Source organism: Protopterus annectens, chromosome 16.part0 (assembly GCF_019279795.1).
Source record: "Protopterus annectens isolate FY-2018-M chromosome 16.part0, PAN1.0, whole genome shotgun sequence".
Taxonomy (NCBI): domain Eukaryota; kingdom Metazoa; phylum Chordata; order Ceratodontiformes; family Protopteridae; genus Protopterus; species Protopterus annectens.
Window position 1 is genome coordinate 156259570 of NC_056750.1, and position 24521 is coordinate 156284090.

At 40.0% G+C, this 24521-nt stretch overlaps 1 protein-coding gene across 1 annotated transcript in view; it reads left to right on the forward strand.

Moving 5' to 3' along the window:
* The window catches only part of LOC122790443 (platelet endothelial cell adhesion molecule-like), a 611804-nt gene extending 601913 nt beyond the window's left edge, over positions 1–9891 (forward strand). Inside the window, exons 12-13 of the mRNA XM_044057977.1 lie at positions 5742–5788; positions 9146–9891. Of these exons, the coding sequence (XP_043913912.1) occupies positions 5742–5788; positions 9146–9193 (95 nt within the window). The 3' untranslated portion in view covers positions 9194–9891. The remainder of the gene's footprint in view (positions 1–5741; positions 5789–9145) is intronic.
* The last annotated feature ends 14630 nt before the right edge of the window (positions 9892–24521 follow it).

Sequence of the window (24521 nt, forward strand, 5' to 3'; positions counted from 1 at the left end):
ATCTGGCAGTTGATGGAGGGGAATCCCTTGCGGTTCATGTAGGCTCTACCCCGCTCACCGGCTGGTGCTTTGATGCGTATGTGCGTGCAGTCTATTGCACCCAATACCTCAGGGTATCCCGCTATTTGCTGGAAGAGACGCATATTGCTGGCCACAACCTCACTGGCATTGGGGAAATATACATGATCACCGACATGTGCTGACATGGCATCCAGGAACTGGTGCAGTACCCTGGAGGCTGATGCCTGTGATATCCCCATCATATCACCAGTTGGTCTCTGGAAGGTACCTGTTGCTAGTATTCATAGGCCAACACATACCTTGGTTTCCACTGGGATGGGTTCCCCTCTATTGGTTCTGTGTGTGAGGCGTGGCCTGCACAGCTCAACAATTTGCTGCAGAAGGTCTCTGTCCACTCTGTAGCGCTCTACTATCCCCAGCTCATGTAACCCATGGTAGGTGACCCTGGGCCTGTATACTCTTCTCCTTCTCCTCACTCTGGGTTGTCTGTCAGCATCTGCATTGTCACCACCCTCAGCAATTCGCCTATGCCTGATTATAACAGCTATGGCAGCCCCTAGCATTTCTGCTCTGAGTTCAGCTTTTTTCAGTTTTCAATTCTGATAGCTTACTTTCTTACAGTGTTTTAAGTGCTGTGTTGGGGTTCTAGTCTGCCTGTGTAATTGCCTGCTTCCAATTGTTTCCACCAATTAACTCCAGCAGTATCCTCTGGCAGTTTCCCTGTATTTTGGTTGTTTCCTGTTTCCTCTCTGTTTCCTCAAGGGGAGCTATGTGCACACCAGCTTAAGCACGCTCACAGTCACTTAAACGCGCGCACACATCCTTACACGGTGTTACACGCGCGCACACATCCTTACACGGTGTGAACTTGGCTGATTCATGTTAAAACGCGCGCGCACACTGCCTTACACACGTGCACGCCCATGCAAACCGTTGTAAACGGTTTGCAACACGCTCCCACATGTTGAGCCTGCCTTACACGCGCGCATGCACGTATTTCAAGAACATTTGAGTGTAGGGATAGTGTGCACCCTCTATTTCTTGACTTTCCTAGTGTTCTGTTGGGACACACCTCTCTCCCTGATGTCTGTCTGTCATCTGTCACGTTACATTGCCCTCCAATGTGATACATTTATTTCTATCATTCCCCCCGTGATGTCACCTACCTCTTACTCTGTTCCTCCCCCTTCTATAACTCTTACACTACTCAGAATATGCTCATTACCTATGTGGCAGTGTAATTCAGTATTGTAACCCTCATTTACAGAGGATTGCCTAGTAATGCTTAGTTACATGTCTTACACGGAGCTTCCCCCCCTTGACAACCACTAAACGGAGGCCATATTGTTTTTGGTCTGCAAGTCCCTCCATTGACATTCCATGTAATACATAAATCCCACAATTGTGGGCTTATAAGCTTCGGTTTTCAGTTTTAGGTAGCGCACCCCATTTGCGCGGGTGTGCGCAGCAGTTAAACATCATAATCCCACAAAAAAAAAAAAAGTTATTTATAATATTTTTGCAACACTTTTTCATGCCAATGGCCACATATTTGGCCATTGGCATGCTTAATGAAACATATGCACCCTTTATTTGGAGCTGACATAGCTCTGTTTTCATTTTTGCAGAAATATACTCAGTTGTCAGCTGAGTACATTTCTACAGCTAACACGCCCGTTACACGGACTGGTTTGGGCTTCTTGGATCGCTCAAATACCTCATTTGCATATATTTCAGCTGCAAATGAGGTATTGAGCATTTCCACGCCCAGTCCGTGTAAGAGACATGTTAGCTGTCTCTTACACGGATGTTTGGGCTGTTCCTGAATCATGAGGCTTACATGGAGGCTTACACTACTCTTGAACTCCGTGTAAGCCTTCCTGAATCCTGCCCGTGGTCTAAGAAATACCATGTTTAATTTCATAGTATGTTATTAAAGTCTAGTTCTTTATATTCTGTTTTTACAAATCAAACAATATTTTCATACACACATTGGTTAGATTAATTCTAAGGCAATTAATAATATAGCATAGTTCACAAAGACATTAATTATATGTTTGATAAACTGACAACTTTATTTTCATATAAGCTCTTTGGGTATATAGAATTCACATGATTTCATATTCACTTGTTTAGCTGTAAATGCAGTCATCACTAATGTTCCTTTAAATTTACTTACACTGCAGTCCCATATTGAAAAAGGTGAAAGGCAATAATGTTTTCCATGCATTCAGACTTTGCAAGGATCTTCACACCTTTAGATTTAAATAATCTAAATTTAAAGCTGCTATTTTTTTTGTAATATAATAGACATGTTTCAATGAATATTTACTTATACCCACTGGTACTTTTACAGACTCCTTATATATGTTCTGTGACTTAGTAGCTTAATATGGTTCCTTCCAATCTGTCCCGCCATTTTGACTTTGAGTGTGCACAATTCAACAGTGGTAATTTTTCAAGTGAATCCTTTCTTTTCTCCCATTCATTCTTGAACTCTGTTGATGAATCCAGATCCATATATTCCATATTTTTCTCTTTATCTTTCAGTTCCACACCCGGGTCAGACATACAGGACATTTTTTAACTTTCTGAATAGTCTTCTCTAAATCATTGAAACTTACCATCCTGCCATCCCAGAACCCTTTCAACCCTGCTAAGAAAAGCAATTTCAACTTCAGTTTCTTTCTCTGTCCTGTAATTGTATTCCTAAAATGTATCTTATATTTTAATGTCACTTCTGAATAATTATGCAGCACAAACAGCGGTCAAACTGCAACAGCCAGTCTATACCCTGGTTGCTGCCCTCTCTCCAGTACTTCCTCTTTTGCATAACATAATGTAAAAACATTCATATCAGCCTAGGTTTCTTCACTTCACCCCAGTCTTGGCATATGCATTCCTTTACCTAGTGGCTCATTGGAGTCCAGTATACCATCTTATTTTTAATACAGTCCAGCAAGTCTTACTTTTATTCTCTGTCCAAAACACCACACATTCTAAGATTCATCCATCTCATTTTGTCTTGTACAGCAATTAAATTCTATTCCATCTTGTCAGACTACTTTATTATGACAGCTGCATTTTCTCTGATCACTGGCAGTTGCTGCTAGACACACAGAATGATTTCTCACTATTCCTGTAGATTTCTCACCTCATGACTTTCAAGAAATTAAATAATTTGGGAAAAGTTTATAGCAGTCCTATTAAATTTTGCACTCTGCATTGCATTTTGCAATCATTTCCAAACTGTTTGTACCTTCTCTAGCCTTTAATCCAAGAGCTTATTACTGTTTTATCACTACAGTAAATGGAATCTCACTGTTAATCATATCCGTCTTGTATTCTACCTCCCCTGTCTCATACCACATCAGTTTTGGCATGTTACTCTTTCTCACAGCATTATTCAAGGGGACGGTATCTTTTCTCATCTGTAGATCAGAACTTGCATGGGATTTCACTACTTTAACATTATTTTCATCATAATTATTTTCCCACTTCTCTGCATGTATTTTTTTTTTTTTGTAAATATTAATTTATGTGTTTGATTTTCATTTATTGACATTTGTTTACTGGGAAAATCTGAATGGGTAAAAAATGTTCATTTTCAGTGGATGCTTAGGGAGAAAAGCACCAGAGATTTAGATAACATCAAATAAACAATAACTAAAACCAGGTCCAGGTAATCCAAGGCAAACAGCCTGTGGTATGATAATATTAGTAGACTTTCAATCCATCCAAGCAACCTTTAATAAATAACTATTTACCACTGGTTGTTTGCCTCAGACTGCAGGGACCTGATTTTGGTTATTAGTATTTTTTTGGTCACATGGCATACACACCTTTTCATTATTTCTTAACATCAAATAAAACAGAAATACAGATATGATTTAAATGAAAAGAAAAATACATGCATACAATTTTATAGTGGAATACATAAGATACAGTAAAGCATGAGGAGACATCAGTGATGTAATAAAAAAATGACAGCTGTGACAATTAATATATACAAAGTACTAAACGTATAGCCTATTATGCTAGGAAATTAAAAAAAAATATGTAGTCGCCCATAAAAGGGGCAGAGGGCAGGTGTTGAAAGTTAACATAAATAGTATAATGAGCCATTAGCATGAATGTGAAGCATTTGTTGCTGTAAATCATACAGGTGAGGTGCATGGGCGTAGCCATGAGTCAGTGAGAAAATGTTTGAGACAGGGCTTAAGCACATGGAGTCTAAATATAATTCTGATTGAATTTGGGCTAGAGTTCCATATTAATCAGGTACAAATCTAGCTATAGCCAAAACAGGAGGCACTTAGAAATGAGTTAACACAATACAGTCATGGAACAACAGTTACAATGCTGAAATAGTATAGGTTCTACGTATTAACCAAAACAAAGGCAGTATGGAGCAGACTGTAGTGCAAAAAGAAACAGGTCCAGTAGTGTAAAGGGACAAAGCCCTGAATATTGCCAGATGTTCAAGCATCTGTTGGAGCTACTGTGTACTGATAGATAGGACTGGACTGAAAACATGCAATGCTGGTGACACAAAGGACAGACCTTGTAGGAGTGGTCAGCAATTAAGCTACAAATGTGGTCTTCAGTGCACATGTAGGAAGCAGTTTGTTAAAAGCTCATAACCCAAATCCTCTATGAAAACTACTAGATAAACACAGACAGAATCTGATCCGTCATTTTTTTGTATTCTACCATTACAGTAACACAATGGGGATCCTGTTGAAATCTTCAGGACTGAGTAGAACCACCTCAGAATATTTCCCATAATATACACGCATGCATATATAAATATATGGGTGTATGATATTACAAATGGGTGTATGACATTACAGTGCAATGCCACAAGACCAAACCACAGAGGATCAGTCCGAAATGATCGATCCTGAAAGCAAAACAAAAAAAAAAATACTTTTTTTTGCAAGGTAGCAAACCCATGCCACCACCTCCTCCCTGCTAAGTATGTATACCAACTTCGAGATTGCAATATAGTGGAGAAAAGGCATATTTCCCATCGGTTGCTATACTGTGATTTTGCTCAGGAAAAGCTGGTAAAGTTCAATCAGCTGATTTTTAATCAACTATGTTGGCTTTTCTGTACTTCAGTAGCTCATATGTATGTGTGTACATGTGTGTGTGTGTATATATATATATATATTTTTTTATCTATATATTTATATATATATATATATATATATATATATTTTTTTTTTTTAATATATATATTTAGTTTTATATATATATATATATATATATATATATATATATATATATATATATTTATATATATATATATATATATATATATATACACACACACACACACACACACACACACACACACACACACACACACACACACACACACACACCTAGTAAGGTGTAGGTCACAGCTCCCATGTCAGATAGCTCATAAATGCTTTTAAGAAATTAATTATAACGTCTTTCAGCATTCATTGTATTTTTTCACAATTGCTTTTTATTTTTTTGTAGCTTCAGTATTCATATTTAGGGGTCTCACATTTCTGTTACAAAGTCATCGTATCCGGTGAAACAAAATCAGTTTGTATAAAAATGAAATGCTGTTCTTATGGTAGCTGTATTTTTTATACAGGAACTACTGTTGTGTTATTGTAATCAAGGTTGCATTAACTCAAACATCTAAAATTCTAACTTCTTTTCTTCTTTGGTATACCTGTCAGATTTGTACTTAAACAACACTGCAAGACCCTCATCATTTGCGAATTCAGTAAGTACACATAATAGTTTTAGCAAAAAAAAAGCACAGATTTTACCTTCTCCTTACATATCAATATGCAGCAGATGAAAAACTGTGTATGGATCTTTTTATGGAAATAGTTAAGAATAATCAAGTTTTTTAAATCCAAATGTGAATGAATACTTGACAAGGAAATGAATTCCAGAGTTTCTATTACAAGTGAATACTGTCATTTTTTCTATCACATCAAGTGTTTATTTATTAGTTTTTGTTTATTGGGAAAGGCTAGCTAAGTCATGCAACACCCCTTTTTAGAAAAGGCCTGGTTGTAAAGTGCCATTATAGAAAAATATATAATATTTACAGAAAGTTGTATTAATATGTAAAGTGTTCAAAAACTTTTGTACGGTGTAAAAAAAAAGTTAGATTCATAGAACAAGTGGCCTAAAAGATGAGTAGTACAATAAAATGTAATTTTACACATAGAGAAATTAGATGTGCACATTTCTAGGAACATTTCAAGGATATATGACACATGCATATATAATTAAAAGGGGAATAGTCAAAGATAGAAAAAGAAAAAAGAAACAGTACTAGAGATGAAATTTAGAAAGGCAATGATGGAGAGAGGTAGAGGAGAAATATATACTGGGAATATTAGTAAGGAGAAACAGAAAAGAATATAAGAATATCAAGAAAATTAAGGACCTAGATTCAATTAAGTGTTAAGCAATATAAATATGTTGTATTGTAAATAGATTTCGTGGAGAGATTATGACATATGAGGGTCCAGCAAGTAGATATAATTGAGACTTGCAAGATTGGTAGCAGATTCGGGTAGAGTAATATATTACAAAGACAGCAAGAGCCAAAATGAAATGGAGTTAAGGTGAGGAATTTAGCTATGGTGGTTTGATGAGAGGGGGTGGGAGTTTGCTACAGATTTTTCAGTGATACAGCAAGAGGTCCAGTTGAGTAGTTGCAGATGGAATTGAATAGCATCAATGTGACTGTATGTCTAAACATATAATGGTTGTCAAGTTGTCTGGTATTGAGTGGAGAAGATTCCAGAGTTTAGAAAGAAAGTTGGAGTAAAGAGCAGACCCTTGTGAGGAAGATACTTTAAGATGTAGGTTAGATGCCTACTACAAGGTCTTAGTGATCTGCATGGTGTGTGCCATTAAAGTAGTAAGGTAAGTGCTTGGCATTTCTGAGGTGGAATAGCATTTTGCGGGCCATTTTTCACTGAATGGATTTGAAATTATTAGGGAATTTCATCCTTGAAAGCTTTTGAAATGCAGTGCAATGCAGCGATGAAGCCAACTGGGGAAATGGGCTGCAAATTTAGCTATTTTATTGTAGTATTATTCAAGTTTGGCTCTCAGTATGGAATGGAAGTTAGTAAAAGCAGGAGATGCATACAGAGGACTAGGTAGGACCTAGGGATTAGTTGTAATTTTGTGACTTTTTGCGGAGAAAAAGTGGTTAGCATTATACAAAATTCCCACCTTTTGGTGGCATGTATTTGAGGAACTTACATTTTAGATAGTGAACTTGATTTAAGGTAAGTAGACTTGTGAAACTGGTGGACTAATGAAGATGTGAAAGTGAATGACAACCAAAGAAAGTGCTTCGGATTTAGCTTTGTAGTAGGAGGTAAGGGTGAGAAAGAAATCTGGAGAAGTAGGAAGAACACATTTGGATGGTTGGATAGCTAAGGGTGTTGTAAAGAGGTTAGGATTCTTAAAGAAAAAAATGGATTAAATTTACTCTGCAGAAGAAAACAGGTGCATTACAAAGTGGAGATGTTAATTTAATTTTTAGCAGGTATTTACATTTTACTATTAATGTCAGAAGTGAATTCAAAGTATGACCTGTTGCAAAGTATAGAAAATGTAACACTTAAGAAGTCTAAGATCCAGTGTTAAGGTACAAATAGCCAGGGAAATAACCATACATTTTGCAATGTGATCTATTAAATATGTTTATGGTGATGTTTAAATGTAAGGTTAAAACTAAAATGTAAATTCAGTGGCCTGGAATTAATAGATGAATGCCTGTCATCATTTCAGGTGCATGACTGCCCATCTTACATACTTTGGAATTATAGGAAATATCAAACATTGAACATAATGATTACCATAACAAACATCTATCGTGTACGCTTTTTATATTTTAAGAAATAAAATACCAAAGACAAATACCAAAAAACAAACATTGGCAAACGGATGAAACATTTGATCAACCAAGAATGTGTACAACATTATGCAATAAGATATTTTATCAGACTAACAACTGTGTAATGAATGAAGTAAAAAAGATTAATTATTAGTATTATATTATAACAAAACGAAATGTCTAGGAAACATGCCATGATTATTTATAATAATAACTTCAGTGAAGATTTCTAGTCTGTGAACATTATTTCAAATAATTTATATGATTTTAAATACTTTGACACAGAATAAAAAAAAAACATTTTGAGCAAATGTTCCCTGTAGTAAGTCCATTCTGTTAGTCTGTAGAAATTATGTAAGTCCTCAATTATTAATAAATTAAATTGCCTTTCTTTGTTATTTCCCAAATCATAATAACCTAACAAAGCTTGTTGGAAGACCAAGTTCTTGTTACTAGCAGAACACACTTTGTAGTAAAGTATATTTTGGGAGATATGTTTGACTAGTAATGACCTTGAGAATAAAACTCAGGAGGTCATAGTGACTAGTACAAATCTTAAGAAATTTAATTACCCTGTAACAATAGTTAAGGTTAATTCATTATTTGCATTGCATAACTTTTTCTGCATTTTTAAGCTCTGTTACTTCTTTTCCTTTGGTTTTATGATGGTAGTGACTTTTCTAACCAAGTGTATACTGTGATTTGTTGTTTCTCTGACCAGGTTACTAACAATTGTTTGTAATGCAGCTGATTCATTGCCCTACATTAATTTGTTTAATTATTGCCCTACTTTAATTTGTTTAATTATTGCCCTACATTAATTTGTTTATGGACAGCTTTGACTTGTATTTACTCATTTGTTCATGTTATTACATTGTTTTTATCTACCGACACCTTTCCTTGTGATGCTATCTGCTATGTTTCTAATATCACCCCCTGCTTTGCTTCCATTACCAAAGCAATATGACATGTTTTGGGGTGTAGGCATGTTGTATTATTCTTTGTAGTATCATTCCTACATCTTTTTTATTATTTGTAACATCATTCCTGCATCACTGATTTATTATTTGTAATATCACCTTGCGTCACATGTACTAATCATTTTTCTGTGATTTTGGCGCACTGCCTTTTCTTAAAAATCTAAGAAAAATCATTACATCATTAAATACATTCTTTCTCTGATTTGTCTTTTTATATCTTGTGAAACAGGAAGAAGACGAAGATGCAGTGTATGCAAATATAATTTATGAAGAATAAAGAAAAGGATATTATACATTAATGAAGAATAAACAAAACAATATTATAAAACCAGCAAAAATGCATTTGAATTGAAAGTCCAGTTTCTAAAATGGATGCAATGATATTCAGTTGTATGCAACAAATGTTTATAACATATTAGTGGCTAACAAATATTCTAAAAAAATTGTTATATTTGACAGTAACTGGTGAAACAGATGGCCATATGTAAGATTCCTACATTTGACTTTGTTAGAATTTAGCTTTTGCATGGTAACTGCTGCAGGCTTCAAATCTTATAGATGACAATTACAAGCATGATTCACAGAGGAGCAAACCTCTCTGTGTAGTTTCAAGGGAATAAATAAAAGTGACTATCAAAAACTGTTTTCAAGAATATGGCATCTGTAAATTGGACTTACTTTCAGAACTGCTGTGAACTTTGGGCTGTTATATTTGCCGGAACTTGTAGAAATCCTCATCAGACAGCTAGGTGAAAACTACTCAGGTCTGGCCTAGTGTGTAAAGGGTCTATGTCAATTAAACGAATGCTTGAAATGTCGAGTGACATATGGTCAAGACCATATGATCAACATTTCAAGTGTTTGCAGATTGACTTTAACGGAGTCGTAGAGTGCAGAATGGGAGAATTTCCCTTTTCTGTACTGAAGTGTGGTCTCAGAGTTGGTATATTTAAGTAGGGGGGTGTGGGGGGTGCAGGGGGGCTTTCCCCCTGCTCTCACAGTTAAAGTATGTTTTTTTATGGTATATTCGAACATTCAAATATCGACCATATGGTCTTGATCATATGGTATTCGACATTTTGAATGTTCGAATATGTAACACAGAAATTGTGTAAATACAGCTATTCAGAATCCAGAAAGCATCACATTCCCCCGGCTCTTTATAGACAAATGAGAGATGGGGGGGGTGGTGGTAAGGGACATGTTACGAGGCTAGTTTTGTTCCCAAAAGAAAAATAACACTTTGAAAATCTGAATTTATCATTGACTGTAATAGTATTTCAGCCATCCTACTTTATTTAAACTGCCTTCAGATAATGGATGATAAACACTGACTCCTTTATATTTTCACAGCAGGGTTCCTCCACTAATAGGAACGATACTAGTGAACCGAATAATGAGCTTATAGCTGACAAGCTTAAACTTTTTGATAATAAGGTTCTCAAGTTGATGAACTTACAACTAGAGACAATTTATTTCAAGCAGTGTATCCAAGAAAATCTGATACCTAAGGGTCTACGGAGTAATTTTTCTCCGTCAGGGCTGCTTAATGATTCTGTCTTTTATACGGACTTGAGAGACCTTTTTCAACAACAAGGGGTACAGTTACTTGAACTCATCATTAAGCATTACAACAATCATATTGGTGTATTGGTGAATGAAACTGATACTTTAGATAAAGAGATCAAGGCTGACTTGAATTTTTCTAGGTATAGGTACGATTACAATCGTACCTTAACTAGTATTGATGCACTTTTAGTTAAACTGAAAGTAAACAAAAATAAAAAACTGGTTAGGGACAGATTAGCCTACCAGAATGAATGTGCATACCCCAGACTCCAACATATTGACACCAGGAGGTCTATTACCAGGGACAATCTGGGTCAACTTGATTCTAGTGAGAATGCACCTAGGGATGACATTAACTTAGAAGACAAAATTTTAGACGATGAGGAGATAGGGCCCAGATGTAGTAACAGAATCAAGGGTCTTAAGAATAATAATGCAGGCCAAAATAATACAAACCAAAAAGATAATGGTAATAATTTTTTAGGCCAGCGCAACAGTCACCAGTACACCAACAGGAGGAGGAATCGGAATTGACAAATCTATGTCCCATAGGAGCAATTAATGGTGATGTTGATAATGTACTTAGTACTACTCAAACCCATGTTGTTTCAAGTTATCCAAGAGTAATCTTAAATAAAAAGGGTGATTTTAAGATCTATAATTTTTCCGAACTACTTTTAGATGATGAGATAGTCGAGCTTCTTGCTTATGGTAATACTTTTGTACCGAGTAGATTCGGTAGTATATCAAAGGAAATCATTGACTTAAAGTGTTTTGTTCGGAAGCTTAATTTAAAACTTTTTTTCAACAACGAGGTATTACCACCCCAGTCTACTCTGAAACTTCCTAGTGTTTTTAATCCACCTCTTCATTCTTCTCTCCATTTGTTTGAGAGTGTATGCGAGGTTGATTTTAGGCACTTGTTCATGGATAAGCAGAAAAAAGTAGCTTATACTGGTTACAACACCACTAAAGAGCAGCTGTCTCTTTTGGATGAATTTTGCCACTCCTCTGTCAGGCTTATTAAACCTGACAAAGGTGGTGGGCTAGTAATCCTGGACAACCAGGTTTATAAAGAAAAAATGTTATCTGTCCTGACGTCCCCTTCTTATTCTGAAGCATCTATCAATGAGATACATGGTGCCCATAAAAGGATTAGGGGTTATTTCTGTGATTTATTTCTGGAAGGTAAGATTGACATCGACACCTATAATTATATAGACATCACTTTGCCAAAAATCCCTGTGATGTTTGGCATACCTAAGGTCCATAAGGACATTAATAATCCACCAATGAGAGCCCTTATAGACGGAAGGTCATCAATGACGTACCCTAGTGCCAAACTTATTGACAACATTTTGTCAAAATACATCAGGTTCATTCCCAGTGTATGTAAAGATTCCTGGTCATTTTTGGAGAGTATTAATAATCTACCATATGACAATGAGAGTAATTTTCTTACCATTGATGTGGTAGATTTGTATACCTCCATTCCACACCAGGAAGCTTTGGAATGGATAGGACTTTTGCTCACTGACGTTGGGGCTCCAAAAATTGAAGTTGACCTCGTCACTGAGCTTTTGGACATAGTATTGTCATCCAACTTTTTCATTTTTGACAAGAAGTATTTCCTGCAGAAGCATGGGGTTGCAATGGGCCCCCCCCTGTGGAGCTTCTGTAGCTAACTTCTTCATGGGATATTGGGAGAAGCATTTTCTCTACATTTCACCGGACTTGATGCGTTTTGTCAAATATTACACGAGATTCCTCGATGATATGTTCCTTCTTTTCAAAGGGAACAGATCCGAGGCTGGTTACTTTGTTGACTCATTGAATAATACAACAAGTTTTTTAAAATTCACGTCTAATTTTTCTACATCTGATATTGATTATTTAGACGTGAAGTTGTTGAAAGACGTTAGAAATAATGTCTTCGTTTCAAGGGTATACAGAAAATCAACGTACTGCAATTCTTTCCTTCACTACTCTAGCCACCATCCCTTTAAACAAAAAAGGTCTATTGTAAAGGGCCAATTGGTTAGAGCGGTGAGAATGTGCAGTATGGTGGTAGATTTTCGCACCGAGTGTAACCTACTGAAAAATATGTTTCTAAACCGAGGTTACCCAAAACATCTTGTGAATGAATTGATTTCAGAGGTTGACGCTAAGAGGATGAATGGGTTTTACAAACCTATTTTATCCCAAGTCCAATTCTTGACTGACCTCCTAACAACTCCTGAAGCATCACCTGTACTTGACCATGATTTGGCCTTTTTTCCAGCTGGTCCAAGAATTGACACCGGACGTGACCTTTCATTAAGTTACGTTACCACCTATAGTTTGAATTCCCAGGCTATTGTTTCTATAATACGGAAGAACTGGCACTTCATATCTAGTAGCCCAGGGCTTATTGAGAAATTAGGTAATGCTCCTAATTTTGTGTTTAAAAAGAGTAGTAACCTTAAAGAACTCTTGCAAAGAGATTTTTCTAGTCATGTTTTCAACAAACGTACTGGTATGTACCCTTGTGGATTCTGTAATTGGTGTCATAAGGTCAAAACAGGGGAAACTTACACCATAAGGGATAAGAAATATACCATTCAATTTCCTTTAAACTGTGAGAGTAGATCTATCATTTATGTGGCTTTCTGTGATTGTTGCCCTTCCTTTTACATCGGCAAGACCGATCGGAGGGTTTGTGACCGTATTTACGAACACATGTATGCCATTAAGAAGAGGAAGGACGTTAATGCATTAGCTAAACATATTGATAGCTATCCAGGCCACAGTTTCTCTTTTATGGCCATTGACCAAGTGCAAACTAAAATCCGGGGGGGGGGGGGCATTTTCATTGTTACTTGAGACCCGTGAATTGGAGTGGCAATTGAGGACGGATGCCTTTCGGCAACCGGGCCTCAATGAAAACTGCAATATATCAGCAGTGTTGAGAATGAGGAGTTATTTGAGATAGTTGTTTTCTATCCTATACCTACACATTGGAGGTACATATTTACTTTTTATGTAGGATTTTCCCATTTTATGTGTGAAGACTTAGTGGTTTAGAGAGAGAATTTTAATCTTTATTACAGATTTTAGTTTTCTGGTATACTCTGTATCGAGTTAGCATGTTGTTAATTAGATGTATTTAGGATTACTTATTTGAGTGTATATATATTTTTTATACATTTCTGTCGATTGAGTGTATTGAATACACTTTTTATTTTTGACAACTAATATTATATATTATATATTTAGGTTAGTTTTTAACTACTTCTTTTATATGGTTAGTAGTTGTGTAGGTTTGCAAAGTTTTTTACTTTATTGTAACTTCTGCAAAGTAATTTAACAGGTGGTAAACCTGTAAGTTTGTTTCCAATGGATGCTGTTGCGCTGTTACATCACTTCCTTTATATATTGTTTAAAAAAATGTATGCAGGTGCATTACTTGTCATCGTTTTCTCTGAAGAAGCCACTGCAGTGTTTAGTGGCGAAAACGCTTGTGGATACTAATAAATTGCGTTAAGAATACTTTTGTTTTGGTATCGCTTATTCGCTGGAGCAAGGATTCCGTGGTTTTGCGTGTGTTACATAATGAAATAAGATGTGCTGGAGGGACAGATACATAACCCAGAGGCTCCCCACACCCAGAAACAGGATCCCAATCCATGTTAGGCAGAGCCCCTCACTGACACCCCTCAACAGGAATATTGCCAAGTGGATGGATGATCGTTCATGTATACTGGGGGTCTTCACTGTGTCACGACCAGACAGAGGCACAGTAAAGAAATTCATAAATGGCCATAATAGAAACATAGCAAGGGGTGGCGAAAGACTCACACACTCTGGCTAGGCTTACTAATGCCCTAGGGGGGATAGCCTAGTATGAACCCATGAACCTATGAAGATACAAATTGTACAGGACACTAAGGATAATCACAAGGCTTACCTAACTGATGGTAGGAACCATGTTGGGCATCCACAGACATGCTCCGAATCACACAGATATTACAAACAACATACCAAACACACACACATATTGCTAACATACAACCTGACAGGTGCAGTGCAAACACCCCCAGAGTGCAAAATATCTATCCCAGCAGACTGCTGGTCCCCTGACATTGCAGATGCTGAGGTAACAGCCATCATCTGCAAAGCAAAACACATAGCAGCAAAGGTATGTGATGGTGTCCTGGGCTGAGGCCAACATGGACTCCAAGAATAATGGAATGCCAAATCACACTACTGCCCAATGTCAGCCTTACCACAGGATATGTACCCAAAGAGCAGTGTACAACAACAGTGGTCCTTCACAACAAAGGTGTTGCCTGAATGGATATTGCAAACTACCACCCCAGGATCCTGACAAGCTTGGTCTGCACAGCTATGGAAAGGATCAGTATGTACCGCAGACAGAAGGCTATTGTGGACCTACTGATACTGGACCCTACACATTGTGGCTGTCATAACTGCAGATCCTGCCCCTAAACATGTTTGTCCCATTTGAAGCAGTCATTAAGGTCATTGATGAGGGCAATGTGGTCCACACAGCGTAGCTGGACCGTGCATATGCTTTCAGTATGGATATGTTCACCATATTAAATATATACCCCTATGTCAGTAGAGGGGTTGCAAACCAGACCAAGGACAGAACTGACATGGTCAGACATGCCACATCCATGTCAGACTACAAAGCAGATATGAGTGGCATCCCACAAGGCCTGGTCCTGGCCCCCCCCCCCCATTCTGTATATATGTCCCATGGAAGGACTGTGACTGAACATGGAAGGACTGTGCCTGAACATGTATGCAGAGGAGTACAAACAGCCCACCATATCCGACCCCCAGCTGACACAAGCAACCCACAAAAGGGCCACCTACAAACAGACAACTGGAGCCATAGCCATGTCAGCAAGCTAATTGCAGAACTGTGTATAGACAACCACCGTGGATATACAGTAAGTGCCCACAAATTACCACACAGGTGTTAACACATGACGTACCTAACATGTAATGAGAGACCTGGGTACAAAAGGTGATAGATATCCTGCCTGGACAAACATGTGGCTGTAGTGTTCGCAGAAACATACTATATACCCACCCAAACATGAAGGATGGCAGATGTAGATAAGGGGATGTCACTTTGGCTCTGCAGTCATCTTCCATCAGCTTCACAATTGACTACAATAGCCCCTGTGGGATATACCTCAGCAGACACCTCCATCAACTGTAAAGTCCACAACAGTACCCCACCAGGAGTAGCAAAGAGCATGAACAGATGCCATGTGTTGCCTGAGTAAACAAACTGCAGCCCCACACACTGCCACACTGCCCAGCTACAGGCAAGCTGTGCCTGATGTATGAAGCCATGTCCAACCTGGAATCAATGAACATGCTGCACCTTGTACAATCTGAATGGCAGTGAGCTATGCACATGCGAGACCTGAACCCCAGCACTGACATACATAGGACAAGCTGTACAGAATGATCCATAACACAGAAGGCACCCCCACTCTTCAGTAAACTCCCGGTACAGGTCAGCCAGAGAGTCACATATCGACACCCCTCAAGAGGAATCCTGATGAGTGGATGGGAGATGGTAGGCTAACCCTGGGTATCACTGTTATGTCAGAGGTAGACGGAGGCACAGTATACTAACCATGACATATGTCATGGCAAACTCCAGTTACAATGTGTGTCGAAGGACAAACACACCCTGTGACTAGCATCAGAAATGGCCTAGGGAACATCGCTAGTGTTTGCCAATGTTCACCCATGTTGTGGAATACACTACCAATGTTGGACGAGCCTGGTGTAGGTAGTCCATATCTGAACATAATGCAACATGGTCATATGCGCACAACTGTTCCCTACACAGTCTGTTGTGCTCACTATGAAGATGTCAAGCAGTCATAGGACTAAAGCCCAGGATACTGTCCACCACAGTGAAAGTACTGAACCAGTACACTATACGGTACTACAGTGTTAGGTTATTATGAAAGTATGTTGAGAACTGTCTGCAAAGTATCCCATGCAATCCCTGCAGGCACAGTATAATCCCTGTTGTGGCAGACATGAAGCAGTTGGCCAGTTAGTACACAACATGACACCCAACACACAACCATAAACGTGAGATATTGTTGAAGTTCACACACACCCAAATATGTGGTGGACTTCAGAATGCAACATATGGAAAGCTCACACTGGGCATGCTCGCACACTTTGATAAGTGAGGCATATGTCAGACAACATGCCATGGAAAGGCTGAACTGGGCATGCTCACACACTTAGGCCATATCTCCGTTTAGCAGTTGGCCACACATATCTGGTATTTGTACGTGTCAGTCCAGGAACCAACCACAACACAGCAATCTGCCCAGTGCACACAGTAAATGACTACAGAGACATAAGTGATATAGTGGATCGCCGTCATATGCAAACATCTTCCACAGATACACAAGTTGGTCATAGGAACAGGGAATGCTATGGCAATAAAGACCTGCAAACAGTAGAACAGCACAACAAATATTGTGCATCCAACAATTGAACATATGGGTGTAGAGGTCAATACTAGGCTTGTTGCCCTAGGGAATGACAGCTCAGCCAGAGTGTGCTTGGCATCTGCATCCCCAGTACAGTAGGCTACTGTGCCACTGTAAAGTAGGTCACATAAGGCAACATGTGAGGCTAGTGAGCTGTGCCTCTGTCAAGCAGGGGCACCGTGGAGGTCCCAGGGATTGAATGTGCTAAGCCACAGCCATGTTGTCAGTGTGTGCTGGAAGAGGGTTGCTGAGGATCTCTAACAGTAAGTGTCCGTCAATAACAGTCTGAGGGGAGCCCTATCTGCATTCTCTGGACAATTCCACTGTCAACACTGTGTTGTGATGATTATGTGTGAATGAAGTGCCGTGCCGGAACTGTTCACAGATGTCCTCCCTCTGTGGGCTACAGCTCTGCAATGTATTAGCTCACTCAGTCTGTTGTACAGCTCATATATGGCTGGTGTACACCTGACAGGTGTCTTGTTGTGGAGCAGTCATGGGTATATGTGGGATAGCATGATCAATGCAAACCGTACACATGCTCATAGAATGCAATTGTCAAGGATTATGCTGAGTGGCCAGTATAGTCCCCCAGCATGGGTCCTCTGAAGTCGTCCACCCCAGTCTTCACAAGTGTAGAGTCTGCTTGTGCTAAATACAGTTTGTGTGCAGTGACAACCTTGCCTGGGGGTGGAGATGGGTTATCGATGTCCAGGGAAAGGTGGGTATAGTCAGATATCAACAATGGTGGTCTACCTCTGGTGTGGAACAGTGAGTACCCACGTTGCAGATGGACAGGTTTAATATGTATTCCCCCATGTGGCTGTGGTGTGTGGTTCTGCCATAGCACATGGACCCACAAATTGTAGTGGCTGTAGGGTAAAGTGGTAGAGGCCTGAGTAGTTCTCACACACAATATGCCTGTACCTGATGTTAACAACTGGAATGGTGTATGTAAACACCTGCATATCCCAGCACTGTTCCCAGAGAAGCTAAGTGTGTGTCCTGGATGTAGGTGTGGTGTTCTGGACTGGTTGTGTTGTGTTACAGGTCCTGTGGTCACAAAGCATGGTATAGAACATAACCTGCCAGTACAATGTCCATATCTGACCCTGACGTAGGTGGCTGCAAATGCATATATATGCTATCCCCCACCTGGCAGGTAGTACTACATGTACATACCTCTGTAGAAATAAAGATGTCAGCACCCTATAAATACTGCAGGTGCAGAACGGATGCTCAGTAATTCGGATAGTGCGCTCTGCTAATGCGTCTCCCTCAAGTGTCATAATATAGTTAGGTAGGGGTTTGAATCCTGTAAATGCTCGGTGTGTGGATGGGTGAGTGGGGTTTGTGTGTGTGTGAAATTCTGTGAGGGGGAAATGTCCCTTTTGGCAACTGGGAAAACACACTAAAGGATGCACATTCCCTTTTCTAAACACTGATGATGTCAGCACCCTATAAGTACAGCAGGATAAGGGAAACCTCCCAGTAATTCAAATAGCGCGCTCCGCTAATGTGTCTGTCATGAGTGTCATAACATAGTTAAGTAGGGGTTTGAATCCTGTAAATGCTCAGTGTGAGTGGAGGGTGTTAGTGTGTGTGCAAGTCTGTATGAAAAAAAATCCCCTTTGGCAACTAGGAGAACACACTACAGGATGCACATTCCCCTTTCTAAACACTGATGATGTCAGCACCCTGTAAGTACAGCAGGAGAAGGGAAACCTCCCAGTAATTGGAATAGCGCGCTCCGCTAATGCATCTGTCATGAGTGTCATAACATAATTAGGTAGGGGTTTGAATCCTGTAAATGCTCAGTGTGTGTGGAGTGGGTTAGTGTGTGTGCAAGTCTGTATGAAGGAAATATCCCTTTTGGCAACTAGGAGAACACACTACAGGATGCACATTCCCCTTTCTAAACACTGATGATGTCAGCACAATATAAGTACAGCAGGAGAAGGGAAACCTCCCAGTAATTCGAATAGCGTGCTCCACTAATGCGTCTGTCACGAGTGTCCTAACATAGTTAGGTAGGGGTTTGAATCCTGTAAAGGCTCAGTGTGTGGAGAGGGGATTGGTGTGCGTGCAAGTCTGTATGAAAGAAATATCCCTTTTGGCAACTAGGAGAACACACTACAGGATGCACATTCCCCTTTTTAAACACTGATGATGTCAGCCCCCTATAAGTACAGCAGGAGAAGAAAAACCTCCCAGTAATGCGAATAGCGCACTCTGCTAATGCGTCCGTCTTGAGTGTCATAACATAGTTAGGTAGGGGTTTGAATACCTGCAACTGCCCAGTGTGTGTGGAGGGAGTTTAGTGTGTATGCAAGTCTGTGTGAGGGAGATGTCCCTTTTGGCATCTGTGAAAGCACTCTACAGGATGCACATTCCCCTATCTCAGCACAGATTATGTCAGCACCCTATAAGTACAGCAGGAAAAGGGAAACCTCCCAGTAATTCGAATAGCACACTCTGCTAATGCGTCTCTCCCGAGTGTCATAATATAGTTGGGTAGGAGGTTGAAACCTGTAAATAGCATGTGAGTGTGTTTGGATATGGGGACTCTGTATGTGTGCAGTTCTGTATGAAAAACATGTGCTTTTTTGAAATTAGGAGTTCACACTACATGATGCACATTACCCTTTCCAAACAGTGATGATGTCAGCACCCTATACATACAGCTGGAGAAGAGACATCTACCAATAATCAGAATAGCGCAATCTGCTACAGCGTCACTCTCAAGTACCATAACATATTTAGGTAGGGGTTTGAAACCTGCAAGTGTGTGTGTGTTTGGATGTGGGGAGTTTGTGTGTGTGCATTTCTGTATGAAAAACATGTTAGTTTTGGCAATCAGGAGATCACACCTGATGCACATTACCCTTTCAGAACACTGATGATGTCAGCACCCTATAAGTACAGCCAGAGAAGAGGAACCATCTATTGCTTAATCGTCTTCACGTGTGTCGTGACTTACTTAGGTAGAGGTATGAATCCTGCAAAGGGGCATGTGTGTGTGTGTGTGTGTGTGTGTGTGTGTGTGTGTGTGTGTGTGTGTGTGGGGGGGTAGTAGGGTGTGTGTAAATGCAAGTGTGAGAGAACAGATCCTTTTGGCAAATACTGGGGGTAGCAGGGTGTGTTGTAAATGCAAGTGTGAGAGGGGGGGGTAGTAGGGTGTGTGTAAATGCAACTGTGAGAGAACAGATCCTTTGGAAAATACTGGGGGTAGTAGGGTGTGTGTAAATGCAAGTGTGAGAGGGGGGTAGTAGGGTGTGTGTAAATGCAAGTGTGAGAGAACAGATCCTTTTGGCAAATACTGGGGTAGTAGGGTGTGTGTAAATGCAAGTGTGAGAGAAAAGATCCTTTTGGCAAATACTGGGGGTAGTAGGGTGTGTGTTAATGCAAGTGTGAGAGAACAGCTCTTTTTGCCAGATACTGCGGGTAGTACGGTGTGTGTAAATGCAAGTGTGAGAGGGGTAGTAGGGTGTGTGTAAATGCAAATGTGAGAGAACAGATCCTTTTGGCAAATACTGGGATAGTAGGGTCTGTGTAAATGCAAGTGTGAGGGGGTAGTAGGGTGTGTGTAAATGCAAGTGTGAGAGAACAGATCCTTTTGGCAAATACTGGGGGTAGTAGGGTGTGTGTAAATGCAAGTGTGAGAGGGGGGGTAGTAGGGTGTGTGTAAATGCAAGTGTGAGAGAACAGATCCTTTTGGCAAATACTGGGGGTAGTAGGGTGTGCGTTAATGCAAGTGTGAGAGGGGGTAGTAGGGTGTGTGTAAATGCAAGTGTGAGAGAACAGATCCTTTTGGCAAATACTGGGGTAGTAGGGTGTGTGTAAATGCAAGTGTGAGAGGGGTAGTAGGGTGTGTGTAAATGCAAGTGTGAGAGAACAGATCCTTTTGGCAAATACTGGGGGTAGTAGGGTGTGTGTAAATGCAAGTGTGAGAGGGGGTAGTAGGGTGTGTGTAAATGCAAGTGTGAGAGAACAGATCCTTTTGGCAAATACTGGGGTAGTAGGGTGTGTGTAAATGCAAGTGTGAGAGGGGGTAGTAGGGTGTGTGTAAATGCAAGTGTGAGAGAACAGATCCTTTTGGCAAATACTGGGGGTAGTAGGGTGTGTGTAAATGCAAGTGTGAGAGGAAGGGTAGTAGGGTGTGTGTAAATGCAAGTGTGAGAGAACAGATCCTTTTGGCAAATACTGGGGGTAGTAGGGTGTGTGTAAATGCAAGTGTGAGGGGGGTAGTAGGGTGTGTGTAAATGCAAGTGTGAGAGAACAGATCCTTTTGGCAAATACTGGGGGTAGTAGGGTGTGTGTAAATGCAAGTGTGAGAGGGGGTAGTAGGGTGTGTGTAAATGCAAGTGTGAGAGAACAGATCCTTTTGGCAAATACTGGGGGTAGTAGGGTGTGTGTAAATGCAAGTGTGAGGGGGTAGTAGGGTGTGTGTAAATGCAAGTGTGAGAGAACAGATCCTTTTGGCAAATACTGGGGGTAGTAGGGTGTGTGTAAATGCAAGTGTGAGAGAACAGATCCTTTTGGCAAATACTGGGGGTAGTAGGGTGTGTGTAAATGCAAGTGTGAGAGGGGGGTAGTAGGGTGTGTGTAAATGCAAGTGTGAGAGAACAGATCCTTTTGGCAAATATGGGATAGTAGGGTGTGTGTAAATGCAAGTGTGAGAGAACAGATCCTTTTAGCAAATACTGGGGGTAGTAGGGTGTGTGTAAATGCAAGTGTGAGAGAACAGATCCTTTTGGCAAATACTGGGGGTAGTAGGGTGTGTGTAAATGCAAGTGTGAGGGGGGGTAGTAGGGTGTGTGTAAATGCAAGTGTGAGAGAACAGATCCTTTTGGCAAATACTGGGGGTAGTAGGGTGTGTGTAAATGCAAGTGTGAGAGAACAGATCCTTTTGGCAAATATGGGATAGTAGGGTGTGTGTAAATGCAAGTGTGAGAGAACAGATCCTTTTGGCAAATACTGGGGGTAGTAGGGTGTGTGTAAATTCAAGTGTGAGAGGGGGGTAGTAGGGTGTGTGTAAATGCAAGTGTGAGAGAACAGATCCTTTTGGCAAATACTGGGGGTAGTAGGGTGTGTGTAAATGCAAGTGTGAGAGGGGGGGCTAGTAGGGTGTGTTTAAATGCAAGTGTGAGAGAACAGATCCTTTTGGCAAATACTGGGGTTGTAGGGTGTGTGTAAATGCAAGTGTGAGAGGGGGGTAGTAGGGTGTGTGTAAATGCAAGTGTGAGAGAACAGATCCTTTTGGCAAATACTGGGGGTAGTAGGGTGTGTGTAAATGCAAGTGTGAGAGAACAGATCCTTTTGGCAAATAAGGGTGTGTGTAAATGCAAGTGTGAGAGAACAGATCCTTTTGGCAAATACTGGGGGTAGTAGGGTGTGTGTAAATGCAAGTGTGAGAGAACAGATCCTTTTGGCAAATACTGGGGGTAGTAGGGTGTGTGCAAATGCAAGCATGAGAGGGGGGTAGTAGGGTGTGTGTAAATGCAAGTGTGAGAGAACAGATCCTTGTGGCAAATACTGGGGGTAGTAGGGTGTGTGTAAATGCAAGTGTGAGAGGGGGGTAGTAGGGTGTGTGTAAATCAAGTGTGAGAGAACAGATCCTTTTGGCAAATACTGGGGGTAGTAGGGTGTGTGTAAATGCAAGTGTGAGGGGGGGTAGTAGGGTGTGTGTAAATGCAAGTGTGAGAGAACAGATCCTTTTGGCAAATACTGGGGTAGTAGGGTGTGTGTAAATGCAAGTGTGAGAGGGGGTAGTAGGTGTGTGTAAATGCAAGTGTGAGAGAACAGATCCTTTTGGCAAATACTGGGGTAGTAGGGTGTGTGTAAATGCAAGTGTGAGAGGGGGGTAGTAGGGTGTGTGTAAATGCAAGTGTGAGAGAACAGATCCTTTTGGCAAATACTGGGGGTAGTAGGGTGTGTGTAAATGCAAGTGTGAGAGGGGGGTAGTAGGGTGTGTTTAAATGCAAGTGTGAGAGAACAGATCCTTTTGGCAAATACTGGGGGTAGTAGGGTGTGTGTAAATGCAAGTGTGAGAGGGGGTAGTAGGGTGTGTGTAAATGCAAGTGTGAGAGAACAGATCCTTTTGGCAAATATGGGATAGTAGGGTGTGTGTAAATGCAAGTGTGAGAGAACAGATCCTTTTGGCAAATATGGGATAGTAGGGTGTGTGTAAATGCAAGTGTGAGAGAACAGATCCTTTTGGCAAATACTGGGGGTAAGGTGTGTAAATGCAAGTGTGAGAGAACAGATCCTTTTGGCAAATACTACAATACACAAAAACAAATAGTAACTTGTGGAGAAAATAAGGCACCAAAAGATGATTTTACCAAGGTTTAAATAATCCACAGCACGCAAACAGCTTTCCAACAAAATTTACACCAAGGTAGTAGGTTGTGTGTAAATGCAAGTGTGAGAGAACAGATCCTTTTGGCAAATACTACAATACACAAAAACAAATAGTAACTTGTGGAGAAAATAAGGCACCAAAAGATGATTTTACCAAGATTTTAATAATCCACAGCACGCAAACAGCTTTCCAAAGAAATTTACACCAAGGTAGTAGGGTGTGTGTAAATGCAAGTGTGAGAGGAACAGATCCTTTTGGCAAATACTGGGGGTAGTAGGGTGTGTGTAAATGCAAGTTTGAGAGAACAGATCCTTTTGGCAAATACTGGGGGTAGTAGGGTGTGTGTAAATGCAAGTGTGAGAGAACAGATCCTTTTGGCAAATACTACAATACACAAAAACAAATAGTAACTTGTGGAGAAAATAAGGCACCAAAAGATGATTTTACTAACGTTTTAATAATCCACAGCACGCAAACAGCTTTCCAACGAAATTTACACCAAGGTAGTACGGTGTGTGTAAATGCAAGTGTGAGAGAACAGATCCTTTTGGCAAATACTACAATACACAAAAACAAATAGTAACTTGTGGAGAAAATAAGGCACCAAAAGATGATTTTACCAAGGTTTTAATAATCCACAGCACGCAAACAGCTTTCCAACGAAATTTACACCAAGGTAGTAGGGTGTGTGTAAATGCAAGTGTGAGAGAACAGATCCTTTTGGCAAATACTACAATACACAAAAACAAATAGTAACTTGTGGAGAAAATAAGGCACCAAAAGATGATTTTACCAAGGTTTTAATAATCCACAGCACGCAAACAGCTTTCCAACGAAATTTACACCAAGGTAGTAGGGTGTGTGTAAATGCAAGTGTGAGAGAACAGATCCTTTTGGCAAATACTACAATACACAAAACAAATAGTAACTTGTGGAGAAAATAAGGCACCAAAAGATGATTTTACCAAGGTTTTAATAATCCACAGCACGCAAACAGCTTTCCAATGAAATTTACACCAAGGTAGTAGGGTGTGTGTAAATGCAAGTGTGAGAGAACAGATCCTTTTGGCAAATACTACAATACACAAAAACAAATAGTAACTTGTGGAGAAAATAAGGCACCAAAAGAT